Below are 14,315 nucleotides of genomic sequence, written 5' to 3'. Positions count from 1 at the left end.
TTCTATTCTGACTTCCATAGATTACTTTTTCCTGTTTTTGAACATTTTTTTGTTTTGTTTTGAGACAGCGTTTCCCTCTTTTGCCCAGGCTGGAGTGCAACGCCATGATCTTGGCGTACCACAACCTCCACCTCCCAGTTTCAAGTGATTCTCCTGCTTCAGCCTCCTGAGTAGCTAGGATTACAGGCATGCGCCACCACGCTGGCTAATTTTGTATTTTTAGTAGAGGTGGGGTTTCTCCATGTTGGTCGGGCTGGTCTTGAACTCCTGACCTCAGATGATCTGCCTGCCTCAGCCTCCCAAAGTGCTGGGATTACAGGTGTGAGCCACTGGGCCTGGCCTGAACTTTATATATGTAAAGTTCACAAGTGGAATTGTACAGTTTATACTTTAAGAAAATTGACTGAAGTATTAAAAAGTACATATAGACATGTAGACAAGTGCACATATCATCCATGTTTAGCTTGCTGAATTTTCAAACCAAACACATCCACATAGTCAATATCTGAATCAAGGTAAGACATTACCAGTACCCAGAAGGCCCAGATGTGTTCCTTGCAGTCACTGCCATCCTCTGCCCTCCTTCCCACTACTGAGCAAACCACTTTTAACAACACAGATTGGCCAGGTGCGGTGGCTCACGTCTGTAATTCCACCACTTTGGGAGGCCAAGGAGGAAGGATTGCTTGAACCCAGGAGTTAGAGACCAGCCAGGACAACATAGTGGGACCCTGTCTCTACAAAATAAAAATTAGCTGGGCATGGTGGTGCATGCCTATAGTCCCAGCTCCTTGGGAAGCTGCTCTGAGAGAATTGCTTGTACCCAGGAGGCCCAGGCTGCAGTGAGCTGTGATCACACCACTGTGCTCTAGCCTGGGCTGCAGAGCGAGACCCTGTCTCAAAAACAAAAACCACAGATTTGTTTTTATTGTTATGTGCTTTTTTGGAATCCTATAGTTTGAACTCTGTATCTTACTTGAATTCAGCATGGTTGTGAGATTTCATTGCTGTGTCATTTTATTTTGCATGAGTATGTGGCAGTTTAGTTTTCTAGTCAGAGATGTTTTGTTTTTGGTAGCTTTTGGCTGTTGGGAATAGAGCTGCTGTTAGCATTCTTTTGGTGAACATGTGCGCTCACTTTTGTTGGGAATTCTTGGGTGAGAAGATAGCTGCATGGTTTGTTCCAGTGGGTTCCTCCCGTTTTCCTGCGTGGCTGTATTGATTCACACTCCCACACGGCATTGTGTCAGTTCCAATTGTTCCAAATCTTTGACACCATTTGGTATTGCCAGTCTGTCATATTTTTCAAAGCTCATTTCTTCTTTTGAGACACATCTCGCTTTGTCACCCAGGCTGGAGTGCAGTGGTGCAAGCTTGGCTCACTGCAAACTCTGCCTCCTGGGTTTAAGTGATTCTCCTGCCTCAGTCTCCTGAGTAGCTGGGATGATAGGTGTGTGCTACCATGCCCAGGTTTTTTTTTTTTTTTTTTTTTTTTTACTTTTAGTAGAGATGGGCTGTTACTCAGGAGCTCCTCTGATTTTTTTTTGTATTTTTGCCATGTTGGCCAGGCTGGTCCTGAACTCCTACACTCAACTGATCTGCCTCGGCTTCCCAAGTGCTGGGATTACAGTCATGAGCCACCGCGCCCAGCCAAAGCTCATTTCTTTTTAAACGACTCATTTATCTTTCAAATTAAATGTGAAATCTTCACTATAATTTTCATTTTCAGGTTTTCAAAATGTAATCTTAATCCCTCATATTAATTATTCCATCAACATCACTTTTATGAATTGAGAGATGTTTTCCCAAGTAAAAATGTTCTGGATTTCTGTAGGAATCACAGTGTGGAAATGAAATCATTTGCCCTGTGCCATACAGCACAGGATTGTCCCTTGTCACATTGATGAGATGCAGGAAGAGCCCCCCACTGGAAGATTCCTGGCAGCCTTGGCTGGCAGCTGACGTCTGTGTCTCCCAAGTGTTCTTCCCTCTGTCGTTTGAAGGGTACTTTATTATGCCACAGCATGCCCAAGGCTCCCTCAGTGATGAGTGCGATTTCCAGGGGTAGTCCTTGAAGAAAGCATTGAGAAGGTGCAGACCTCCACAGAGACTGTGTGGACTCATTTCTCTGGAAAAAGGACAAGGAGGCAGCAAAGACAGACCCAGCTGCCAAGGAAAGATTCAAATTAGATTTTACAGAACATTTGCCCTAGGTCAAAACCAAAGAAGGATTCCTTTTTCTCAAAACTTCACTTGTTGAAGGGTGTAAAGTAAGACATGTTGTTTTACTTCTCTTTCTCATAGAATTACAAACATTACTTGGAATTTGTAGATCCTTTGCCTCAGGCTCAGCACGACCTAGAAGGCATGATGGATGGAGGGTATGAAATGAGATTTTCCAGGAATCTAAATCTGTGAGTCAGGGAGAAGAAGCGGAGGGCAAGAGCTAGTTGAAGGAATTTTTTTCTCCTTTTTCCTTATTAGGTGCCTGTTGAAGTGGATTTAACTAAAGCGAAGAGACAAGATTTTGAACCATCTGTGGAAGAGGCAAGATACAACAGTTGCCGACCGAACATGGCCCTGGGACACCCACAGCTACAGGAGGTGACCTCCCCCTCTAGACCAAGCCACGATGTGATACAGGGGAATAAGGACTGCAGCTCCCGGTATGTGTCCTCAGTCCCCTCCTTTTTCTTTCTGGCCATTTCCTCTGCTACTGGGGCTGCCTCCACTTCCTCCTTCAGAGCCAGCCAGCTGCGTGCGTGTGTGCGTGCGCCCAGGAGCCGTGGCTGTTACTTAGGAGCTCCTCCTCATCCTGTTGCTCCCCTGATGCAGACGCCTGACCTCATCCACTGTGGAGAGCGAGGCCTCATACCAGCGGAAGCTCCGGCAAAAGCAGCTGCAGCAGCAGTTCCGGGAGCAGATGGAGAAGCAGCAAGTCCTCGTCTCCACCCCACCAGTTGAGAAGAGTGAGGGTGTGTGTGGATGGGAGCAGAGCCCTGGGAGGTGTCAGCAGGAGGAAGTCTAGCGACAGGGTCACCTGATTCTCTGCCAGTAACCCTGTAGCTGGCTCTAAACCAGGCCTCGCTGGGACTTCTCTCAAGCTATGTGCAGGAGAGATGAGCCCAGGAAATTTGGATATTTAAATCTGCTATACATTTTCCCATTTCTAGAGACAATGATCTTTTTTTTCCCCTATGGAAGTAAATGGGCCTTGATATAATCTTCTAGAATTAGAAATTTCAGAGTAAATAACTTTTTTTTTGCTGCAAATACTTAGTCCATCTGTACATTAGAAAGCCGTGGCCGGGTGCAGTGGCTCACGCCTGTAATCCCAGCACTTTCGGAGGCCAAGGTGGGTGGATCACTTGATGTCATCATGATGAAGCCCTATTTCTACCAAGAATGCATAAAAATTAGCCAGGCGTGGTGGCGCATGCCTGTGGTACTCCCTACTTGGGAGGCTTAGGCAGGAAGGCAGAGGTTGCAGTGAGCTGAGATCGTGCCATTGCACTCCAGCCTGGGCAAGAGTGAGACCCCGTCTCAAAAAAAAAAACTCCTTGTATTTCTGAGATGTCTTTGAATATAAGGCCAAATTGAGATTAAGGATAACGGGAGCTTTTGGCAGGTATTTATCAACTTTCGTTTATTTCAGAGTCCAGATTCAGTGGGAATCCCCACTGCCCCGTCCAGGGGTAGGTAGTCCTTACTCAGAGAGTGCAAACAAAGCCTGTCCCAGATCCGTTGAGCTTTTGCCCAGTTTTTCCATACCAATTGTGAAGAAGATTCATAGAAGACTTGCTTTGTGGTTCATATGCCCCTCAGCACTAACAGGCTGAAAGTAATATAAAAGCCAAAACAGGGGCCGGGCGTGGTGGCTCACGCCTGTAATCCCAGTACTTTGGGAGGCCGAGGCGGGTGGATCATGAGGTCAAGAGATCGAGACCATCCTGGTCAACATGGTGAAACCCCGTCTCTACTAAAAATTAGCTGGGCATGGTGGCGCGTGCCTATAATCCCAGCTACTCAGGAGGCTGAGGCAGGAGAATTGCCTGAACCCAGGAGGCGGAGGTTGCAGTGAGCCAAGATTGCGCCATTGCACTTCAGCCTGGGTAACAAGAGCGAAACTCCGTCTCAAAAAAAAAAAAAAACAGAACCACTTCCTGTCTGTGGCTATCCTTACTGATGAGTTAGTTATGCTAGATTTTTAGCTTCTCACTGCAGAAGCTCCCCTGTGAAGCGTGGAGGAAGTGGCCCTCCAGGCCTTTCCTACCCTTTGGCAGACAACCAGAGCCATTGTTATTTTAGTCCATTTCACACATCCGATTTTGGCTTAAGATTTTGATTGTTGGTTTGCTTTCAGAGAGGGGGTCTTGCTCTGTCACCCAGGCTGGAGAGTAGTGGCATGATTAGGGCTCACTGCAGCTTTGACCTTCCTGGACTCAAGTGATCCTCCTGCCTCAGCCCCCTGAGTAGCTGGGACTACAAGTGCCTGCTACCACTCCTGGCTAATTTTTTACTTTTTGTAGAGATGGGGTCTTGAACTTCTGGGTTAGAGCAATCTTCCCTCCTCGGCCTCCCAAAGTGTGGGGGTTTACAGGTATGAGCCGCTGCGCCTGGCCAGGTTTTAGTTTAAGATTTTGTTTGAGCAAGGGTTACGGCTGTAGCAAGTAAGCCAGACGCTGGACTGGATGGCCTCTAAGAACCCTTCTACTTTTTGCTGTGAAAGGAGAAAGAAACTCGTTTTCCCACTTTGGTGAGAAGAATTCAAAACACAGACAGATCCTTAGGTGGGACTGGGACTCGGGAATCTGAAGTTCTTAGACTGGCTGAAGCAGCGTAGCCTTACACAGTGTGGCCCTTCTGAGTGTTCCCTCTAAGAAGAGGACTGTGGACTTACGCTCTCTAATCCCATGTAGGATGTGATTATGACTTGTCCTTTCTTTCCTTTGTGAACCGTAGCAGTGCCTCCGGCCCCTCCGCTGACACACAGCACTCCTGTAACTGCAGTCTCAGAACCGCTCCCGGAGCAAGACTTCCTCGCAGGAATGACTCAAGAATTAATCAGTAAATACCTTGAAATGCTTGTAAGCTACTGTACTGTATGTTTTTAGTAGCCACAGAATACCTTTCAGGCAGCATAAAAGTCCTCATTTTCGTCTGTTTTTGTTGGGGGTGGGGGGATTCTGGCAGATGGCATATGTCCAGTTCCTCTTCGAATCTGAACTGAAGGGAAGGTTCTTCAGTGTACTTTTAGGGGTAGGGGAGAGAAATTCCAAAAACTTTCAGAAAGCACTCGATGTGGAATTTCTGATGGCCAGTTTTTCCAGTGCTTTCTGTGAGAATACTTCATTATTTGCTGATGATATGCTTACTTTCCTTTTCTCTGTAGAGACTCTTGAAGACAACTCTTTAAAGTGGGCTGTGACTACAGATGCAGGGGATGGTGTGGTCAAGCCCTTGTCTAGAGCAGACCTGCCCCAGACCTCTGACACACTGGCCTTGAACAACCAGATGGTGACCCAGGACAGGACTCCATACAGCCTTTGCCACCAGAAACCACAAGCGAAATCTGGACCTTGGGACCTCCAGACTTATAGTGCTGACCAACACGTAACAGGTAGCAGAGAGGTGTTTAGGAACAAAAATGAAAGGGGAACCTAGCTTTAATTCTGGGAATTTTTGAGGAAGGATGACATTTCATTTCGATAGAATAATTCCCAGGGAATAGCACTGCAAGTGGAAGATAACCGGGGGCCTGGTTTGAGAGCCAGAACTTTTCCTTTGGGCTCCTGAATTCAGGTGCAGCCCTTTTCAGCGCTTGATAATAGCAGGAAGCGGAAGTGCCACTGCATGGACAGCTTGCCCTCCTAGCAGCGGGGCTGTCATGAGCATGATGCCACTTGGTCTAGGAAATGATCTGCCTTCCTCCTAACAGAAATTCTTATTCTTGGGCTTAGTCTAAATTAGCATCATTAACTAATAAAATCCAGAAATCATTAGCTGTCAGTTTATTTTAACCATGACAGTTACATTTAAGCCATTTTATCTTCCATAGGAAACTGGGAATCTCATAGGAAGAGCCAGGACATGAAGAAAAGGAAGTATGATCCATCTTAACTGAGGCTCAGGCCACACGATTGGACCTTGTCACAAAGGGACTTCGGAAAACTACTTTTTTGTCATGAAATCGTTCATCACTCCTGGAGAATGAACTTTACTGCTAAGGATTATCTTGCTTCATTCTGAACCTTCTCAAGAGGATCTGACTGAAAGCCTACTGCAGTTAGGGCTGAGCACTTTTAAAAAGCTTGTCCCCGGCCAGGTGTGGTGGCTCACGCCTGTAATCCCAGCACTTTGGGAGGCCGAAGCAGGTGGATCACCAGGTCAGGAGTTCAAGACCAGCCTGGCGAAGATGGTGAAACCCTGTCTCTACTAAAAATACAAAAAAATAGCTGGGTGTGGTGGTGGGCACCTGTAGTCCCAGCCATTCGGGAGGCTGAGGCAGAGAATTGCTTGAACCTGGGAGGCAGAGGTTGCAGTGAGCTGAGATCGTGCCACTGCACTCCAGCCTGGGTGACAGCGAGATTCTGTCTCAGAAAAAAAGCTTGTCCTCCACTCTAGTAGGGAGAGGCTCTGGATGGGTGGAATATCTTTTCTTTGGCTTGTGAGGCTTCCCACTATTTATTACTAAACTATTGTTAATAAAGAAGATGGACATTTTAGGAATCACCAATGGCTGCTTGCCCTCAAGCAATATAGGCCAGACTTAGTACTAAGCACCTGCCTTAGCAATTGCCTACATTCAATTGTTTTGCATAACCTCTGCCTTCCTTCAAGGCCCCATGCCTTTAATGTTGTCCACTTTAAGCACTGTGGATCAGGACAGGAATGCAGTTAGAGTAGTGCTTTTTACTACTTTGTATCACCAATCTAGGCTACAATCTTCATTTAATCTAAGTAAACTAATTTATGGGTTTATGACATTACAATCCTGCATTCTTTCAAGACTGACATTTAGGCCGGGGGTGGTGGCTCACGCCTGTAGTCCAAGCACTTTGGAGGCCAAGGCGGGTGGATTACCTGAGGTCGAGAGTTCAAGACCAGCCTGACCAACATGGTGAAACCCCGTCATTTAAAAAAAATTAAAAAAAAAAAAAAAAAAGACATTTTTCCCTGAGAAGGAAATGATTATCTAAGGTCAAGGGAAAAAAAAAATTTTTTTTTTGACAGTCTTGCTGTGTCACCCAGGCTGGAGTGCGGTTGGTGCAAAGAGCTCAACCTCTGGGCTCAAGTGATCCTCCCACCTCCGCCTTAGAAAATGCAGTTATTACTGGTGTGAGCCACTGTGTCCAGCCAGAAAAGGCATTTTGAGAAAGCAAATTGTATACTTTATAAGAAAACAGAAAAGATACATATTGCATATCCCTTATCCGAAATGCTTGAAACCAGAGTTGCTTTGCATTTTTTGAATATTTGTATATACTTAATGAGATCTTGTGGAGGGGACCCAAGCCTGAACGTGGAATTCACCTGTTTCATATATACCTTATACACATAATTTTGTGCATGCAACAAAGTTTGTGTATACGATATTACTGCAGCTGCAGGGGGCTGAATAAACTGTTTTGTGCCTGGTGCTTTGACTATGGCTTGTCACACAAGGTCATGTGTGGAATTTTCCACTTCTGGCAACATGTCAGTGCTCAGAAATTTTCAGATCTCAGAGCGTTTCAATTAGGGATGCTCAGGCTGCAGCTGTTTCTACTTCTGCATTTCATACGTGCGATGTGACCACCTTGACCAGAAATTGGCTTTTCATAGTGTTTAGATGTTTTATAATTTTTTCCCCCAAATAAATAATGAATTTGCAATTTTATTTTTGAGAGGGTGTCTCTCTGCATCCCAGGCTGGAGTGCAGTGGTGCGATCTCTGCTCACTGCAACCTTCACCTCTGGGGTTCAAGCGATTCTCCTGCCTCAGGCTCCTGAGTAGCTAGGATTACAGGCGCTGTGACCATATCCGGCTATTTTTTTGTCTTTTTAGTAGACAGGGTTTCTCAGTGTTGGTCAGACTGGTCTAGAATTCCTGACCTCAAGTGATCTGCCTGCCTTGGCCTCCCAAAGTGCTGGGATTACAGGCATGAGCCACTGCGCCCAGCCAATTTAGTTTTTTTAAAGACGTATTTTGGACTGGGCTGTGCCTATCTTGAAGCAGTGACTTCTTTTTTTTGGCTCACAGACATATTTATGGGAAGCCGTGAACCGAGATAAGGAAGTCTGAAATACTAGCCAGCAGCCGACTGTTCTATTCCTTTGGAAGATGAAGAGGTAGCAAAAGAGCCCCCAAAAATTAGGAATCAGGTTATAAATTGCACTTAAAATAGTGCCAATGAAAATGTGAAGGAATTTTCTGTAAATGAAACCCCACAGCTCAACAAAAGCAAGTTTGGTTTATTTGAATGGTTTCATTAAATAAGTCTACAAAGGTAACAAACGGAAGCACAAAGCGCAATCTTACAAGAAGCGCAACACCCAGAGTTAGTGCAAAATGTACAGTTAACGGCTGCTGAGAAACCCCCGAAGTTTGAATTTTTATTTTTTTAAACAGTGTACATTGTTAAATAATGTAAGGAAAACACTTATAATTCAGAAAGTTTTTTTTAATGTGGAAAAAGATATTCAAAGTGTACTATTAACACAAAAATAATTTAAACAGTTCAGTAGCACTAGGTCGTTCCTCTAGGCTTCAGTTATTTCATCCGCAGGAAGATGAATTAACAGTAAATAAAACCAGTTCTTTTTGTGTATGAGTGAAAAAAATCTCAAAATTATTAAATTCAAATAACAAATGCTAACGTGCTGCATTAGGCTCCCCTGCTCCTCCGGTATACAGTATTTTCACTCTTAGGTGGTCCCTTTCTCAGTTACTCGGCTCCTTGTTGGTTCTATCCTTACTCTCCACAAGCTATATAAGCAGAGAATAAATAAGTAAATATTTTTAAAGCAGGGATTGAAACCCCCGCCCTTTTCCTTTCTACCTCTTTAAAACCTTCAGCTCTCATTTGCATACTTAGGGCCGGAGACCAACTTACGAAGGGAAGCAGGGCCCATAAGGAATGAACAGGGTACAGAGAGCCTCAGCTTCTTTCTGTGGTGGTGGTGATTCCCGGAATATGCCATTGACGTGGGTAAAAGGTTGGAAATGTCAGTTTCCCAACTACGCGTCAAGAAGCACCCCAAAATTAAGAGTTTTAGCTTCTTTGTCCGTCTTCAGAGATAACAAAGATCCCAAACATAGCCAATTAGGACAGTATTTCCGGAAAGCTCTGAAAACAACAGAACTACCCATTACAAGTAGGCATAGCACTAAATAACACTGATTGGTTGCAGTTATTACTTAAGGGGAATATCTGACAATGTGAGCATATTAGTTGTATTTCTGGAAATAAAGGTGGCACAATAGATTATGATCCTGCAACCATTTGGACATCATAAAGGAAATGAGTAGGAATAAGTATCCTTTCCTACGATGATTATTAATTCAGATGTGGAAAGATTCTCTCTCCACAAAATATAGTACCCCAAGCTGAGGACTGCATGGTACATGTGCAACAAGATTGGAAAGCAATCCAGTTTTTCTTAGAGCAACTTTCTCCATCTGTGACTTTTCATTATCAGGTTCCCCAACTTGATAACTAGCCCCCACCCCCTTTGCTTTATGTTCAATTTCTTCTGTTCTGTTCACGTCTGTTCAAGCCTAGCTCAAATAAAGGTTTATATGACAGTCATTGGCCAGGTATCATGTATCTTCCAAACAAGTTTGTTTCCTCATTCTTTAGTCTTTGTCTTTCACCCAGCACATACCATTCTTGGTCTTTTAAGTTGCCCAATTTTGTTGTAACACCCCCTCCTCACTCTTCCTGAAACAAAACTTTGTTTTTAACCACTAATGCCAACTTAACTTCCCACCTACTCATCTTACACCTGCTCTAGACAAAGTTGTTGAAGGACTTAAAAAAATACTTTTTCTATTTCCCTTTGGCATATCCACTGCTGGGGTCACATGGACCTAAGATTTCCTTCCACATGCCCTTTATTGATCTGGGGTCTGATAAGTTGATGCTAATGGCAGAAGCAATATAAGTAAGTCCAAGGCACTAAAATGTCCAGCAAGCAACACTGGGAAACAGAAGTATTCAAGTACAGTAATTTATACAATTTTACATTCACATTTATTTATCTAATACAATGGAAATACAAAGGAAAAAGTTAAAGTGTCTCAATAAGTAAAGGACAGAGCTAGCTTTTTTTTTGGAACTTTTTAAACGTTTCATATTTTACTCTTAAAACTACTGTTGTCCAACAACATTTTATATATCACAGTGTTTCCACATCAAAACTGATGGCAAAGTTACATGTCCGCAGGGAACTTATTTTTTTTTTCCTAATTGCTAATGCTGCAGTCAAAGCTGCTAGTATCTTTTGCTTAAAGCACTAATGACCTATCATAAGAAAGGGCTGCACCCCAGTCCCCTGGTATTTTTCACTGGGTTCTAAAGAGCAAAGAAAAAATCAAAAAGAGAAGGGGGGAAAAAGGGAGAAGGGCAGGGTAGGAGAGAGCCCAATAGGTTGTTTTTGTCTTGTGGTTCAGATTCTTGAGGGAGTAAAGGATTTGGGGCATGTACCAAAATCAAGAACTCCACCCACTCAAAATTACAGATGGGGTTTGATTTTACATTGAGTTCTCTAGCTTCCTTATGAACAAGACTTTCCTAGCCCTCATCCTCACTACTGAGTACAAATAAACAGGAAAGCATGGTCTGAAGCTGCCCCTTTACAAGAAAGCTGCTCTTTCCTTCCTCTCCTACTCCAGTTAGTAGAGCAGGGGAGACTCTCCATTCTGAGGACTCAACGTGGAATTAAAAACATTCCCTTCTGGCAAGAAATAACCAGTTAAATGCAGCAGTAGTAGTTAGTATATAGGCTACTCCCACCCCCCACCCCTCCCCACCAGCATTCCATCTCCTGCCCCCAGATCTATTCAGTTAATGTCTCTAGGTCTAAGTGGTCCGCAGGTTGGAACCTGGGGGGTTGCTGATGGATTTCTGCAAATTGCTGATGTTGAAATTCTGCAAGGAGGCAGTTCCCACAGGTTGGAACTGGCCAAGTGGCTGTGGTGCTGGGCCACCTGTCCCACTCCACTGAGCGCCAAATGGGGTAGCTGGAAAGCCATACTGCTGTGGGGGGCACATAGATTTGGTGAAGTGACCTAGAGAGGTAGCTGATGCTGCAGAGATGGGGGCAGAGCCACCCAGGTTCGAGGTCATGGAGGTGCACAGTTGCCCAGGTGCAGAGAACTTCCTTGCCATTCCAGGGCCCTGAAAACAAAACAACCGCATGTCAAGTCTGGTGTGGGTTTAAGAGATAAGGGTGTAAAATGTGTGGTGCTAACATATACTTCTGGTCTAATCCTGTAAGATACAGCAAAAGCGTCTTCTATAGTATTCATTGGCTCTTTATATTTACCAAGTAAGGGTGAAAATAATCCTGATGAGAGGGGAGGGATGTCATGTGCATATGTGTGTCTGTGTGTGTAGTTCAGGATGAAGACGAGAAAAGGAAGAAGAAAAAGTTGAGCTGACCAGTAAGATTAGAGATTCAGGGAAGAAAAAATAAAAGGGTACCTGGGGGATTTTTGCCTTGTTTTTCTAAAATGTTAAAATTAATGAGCTACTAAAGAAGGTCCTGGTATAAGACATTAAGCAGCAATCTAGTAGTTTATATCAACTGGATTCAGATGTGTGTTATGTGATTCTCTATGATAAAAGAGAGACTTACCTCATAATTCATGTGCCCTTTGCTTCCTCTCCTGCCTGACAGATTCATGGCATCTCGGGCCCAATTGTCTACCAACTTGTGCAGGTCATCTGTGAACGTGCCCTTCCTGCTGGACGTCATGGCAGGAGGCTGAGCTTGGGCAGCTTGGCTGTTCACTGTTCCCCCAACAGTGTTTGTGCTGCTGGTCCCTATGACAGGCAACAGAATACAAGCATTAAAGGGAGCCTAGGTTACAATTTCAGGAAAAGGGAAAACTTCACGGGGTGATGAATGGCAAGCCACAGAATGGGGAGAGGATGAACTGGGAAGCCATGCAAGAAGGGTTCCAAGGTTTTGTTTAGCCACTGGTTTTGGTATAATAGGGTGATGAAAACAGTTTCTCTTCAGTAGCTGCTGATAAGGCTGAACAACTCAGGATGATGGTAGGTAACACAAGGCAAGGGCTTCTTTCACAAAGCACCTAAGAGTACTGGAACTGCTTGCCAGTATGCCATTCCCAGCATCATGTTGCTGATGGAAGTGTGATACGATTAGCAAGGCTTGTTGCTCTGAAATTTTGCAGAATGTAGGACAAAAGAGGATTTCTTGTGCCTTGGGCAAAGTTTAAGTAGGAGTAGGAATAGATGCTTGGCTAAGGAGAAGGGGTTTCCAAGCCATGTGGACACTACCACCTTTTTTTTTTTTTTTTTTTAAGACTTACTCTATTGCCCAGGCTGGAGTGCAATGGCACAATCTCAGCTAACTGCAACCTCCACCTCCTGGGTTCAAGAAATTCTCCTGCCTCAGCCTCCAGAATAGCTGGGATTACAGGCGTGCACCACCAAGCCCAGCTAATTTTTGTATTTTAGTAGAGGCGGGGTTTCACCATGTTGGCTGGGCTGGTCTTGAACTCCTGACCTCGGGTGATCTGCCTGCTTTGGCCTCCCAAAGTGCTGGGATTACAGGCGTGAGCTACCACGCGTGGCTTTTTTTTTTTTTTTTTTTTTTTTGAAGAGCCTCTTCTCTGTCACCCAGGCTGGATACAGTGGCACAATCATGGCTCACTTTCAGCCTCAAACTCCTTCTGCCTCAGCCTCCCAAGTAGCTTGGGACTAGAGGTATGCACCACCATACTCAGTTACCCAGTTAAATTTTTAAATATTTTATACAGACATAATCTCCATATGTTGCTCAGAAACGAACTGAACTGCCGGGCTCAGGCAATCCTGCCATCTCAGCCTCACAAAGTGCTGGGATTACAGGCGTGAGCCACCATGCTCAGTCTAGCCATTCTTTAAATAGAGAGAGGTAATAAGAGAAGTAGCATGCTGTGTTCAGAAAACTTTTTCACCCATAAACATGAACGTGCAAACATAAACTTGAGAGGGGTTAACCTCTCCCAATTTCCTATGAGTAAAGGAACAAGATTACTCATGAGGAAAGGACTGTATGGTGTGCCTGAATCTTTCAACTCCAGGAAGACATGGTTTTCCCGAAGATGACCTCAGTTTCAGTTGACTCAAGGATTCCCACCGTTTCTCCCCACCTTCCCAGAACAGCAAGCACTCCCATGTAGAAGCGACAAGAAAATGCAGCTGAGGCAGGGTGCAAAGGGGAGGCGGAAGCTCTGCGGTTACGATGGAGGAATTCTATTTCTATGGTTTGATGAGAAAGGAAGAAGGAGTCTATGTCCTGCCTGATTTCGGCTCTGCTGGAGGGCACACTGAAGATTATTCGAAGAGGCACGTTTTGGGGAAGAGGGAAAGAAGAGTCATGGTCTTGTCTGTTTTCCTCACCCTCCCCCCGACCTGTTTTACCAGATCTCACTGGTAAGTTGTGAATCACTAGTCTTTAAGATATCCAAGTAAAGCTGGGGGTAAATAAGCAGCATCAGACACAGCAGCACACCTAACGCAACCCTGCCACTTAAAAGCCTGTTATTGACCATCACTGGTCTCAAGTCAAGCTTATATCCTACCACCAAGGGAACGGCACACACAAGCATGTCTGTGCTGGAGTACCAGCTAATTCTGAGGTGAAGCTGTAGAGTGAGGAAGGTCACATGCTTCTTACCACCATGGCAAGACATGAACTATTGCAGTGTGAGTGTTAGCTCACTTCTTGGTGCCTGCTGGAGCCACAAGGGGATGGCTATTGCACATACAGTGTAAAAGGAAGAGTAAGTTCCCCTACAGTATAGAAAACCCAAGTGGAAAAATATTAAAGCACAGGAAACAGCCTTCCATGAACAGCAAATGTGAGAGGGTGGTGAAGTGGGAAGCACAGGCAATGAGGATGAGCAGTCATGACAGTGAGGGTCTCAATCTTGAAAGCAAGCATTTCACATGCATGGGGACTGTCATCCTGTTTAAATGATTATTGCTTGGTGAGCTTGATGTGAGAGTCAATCAAAACAAAAACCAGAAATAATCAGAGGGGAGCAGGGCTGTCAAAAGCTAAAAATACAAGCAGCTTAGGAGACATGACCACTGCTTA

General features: G+C 44.6%; 2 protein-coding genes across 60 annotated transcripts in view; one reads left to right on the top strand and one right to left on the bottom strand.

The window, feature by feature from the left end:
* Positions 1-7,663, top strand: part of RAD52 (RAD52 DNA repair protein) — a 45,354-nt gene extending 37,691 nt beyond the window's left edge. For 6 of the 10 annotated variants that reach the window (XM_035255414.3, XM_035255411.3, XM_035255412.3 and 3 more), the window contains 5 exons: positions 2,485-2,666; positions 2,836-2,975; positions 4,963-5,067; positions 5,393-5,620; positions 6,059-7,663. In XM_035255414.3, coding sequence (XP_035111305.3) covers positions 2,485-2,666; positions 2,836-2,975; positions 4,963-5,067; positions 5,393-5,620; positions 6,059-6,120 — 717 coding nt within the window. In that variant the 3' untranslated portion in view covers positions 6,121-7,663. Of the gene's footprint in view, positions 1-2,484; positions 2,667-2,835; positions 2,976-4,962; positions 5,088-5,392; positions 5,621-6,058 lie in introns of all 10 variants that reach the window. The other 4 variants (XR_013522504.1, XR_013522503.1, XR_013522506.1 and 1 more) reach the window with 1 other exon arrangement.
* A 770-nt stretch (positions 7,664-8,433) lies between these two features.
* Positions 8,434-14,315, bottom strand: part of WNK1 (WNK lysine deficient protein kinase 1) — a 144,329-nt gene continuing 138,447 nt past the window's right edge. For 34 of the 50 annotated variants that reach the window (XM_035255375.3, XM_035255381.3, XM_035255382.3 and 31 more), the window contains 2 exons: positions 11,841-12,028; positions 8,434-11,380 (listed from right to left, as the gene is read on the bottom strand). In XM_035255375.3, coding sequence (XP_035111266.3) covers positions 11,063-11,380; positions 11,841-12,028 — 506 coding nt within the window. In that variant the 3' untranslated portion in view covers positions 8,434-11,062. Of the gene's footprint in view, positions 11,381-11,840; positions 12,029-13,515; positions 13,543-14,315 lie in introns of all 50 variants that reach the window. The other 16 variants (XM_035255373.3, XM_035255380.3, XM_078338344.1 and 13 more) reach the window with 1 other exon arrangement.

The sequence above is a fragment of the Callithrix jacchus genome, chromosome 9 (genome assembly GCF_049354715.1).
Source record: "Callithrix jacchus isolate 240 chromosome 9, calJac240_pri, whole genome shotgun sequence".
Taxonomy (NCBI): Eukaryota; Metazoa; Chordata; class Mammalia; order Primates; family Cebidae; genus Callithrix; species Callithrix jacchus.
The sequence above is the reverse complement of the archived record's forward strand: the minus strand, read 5'-3'. Positions and strand labels throughout refer to the sequence as shown.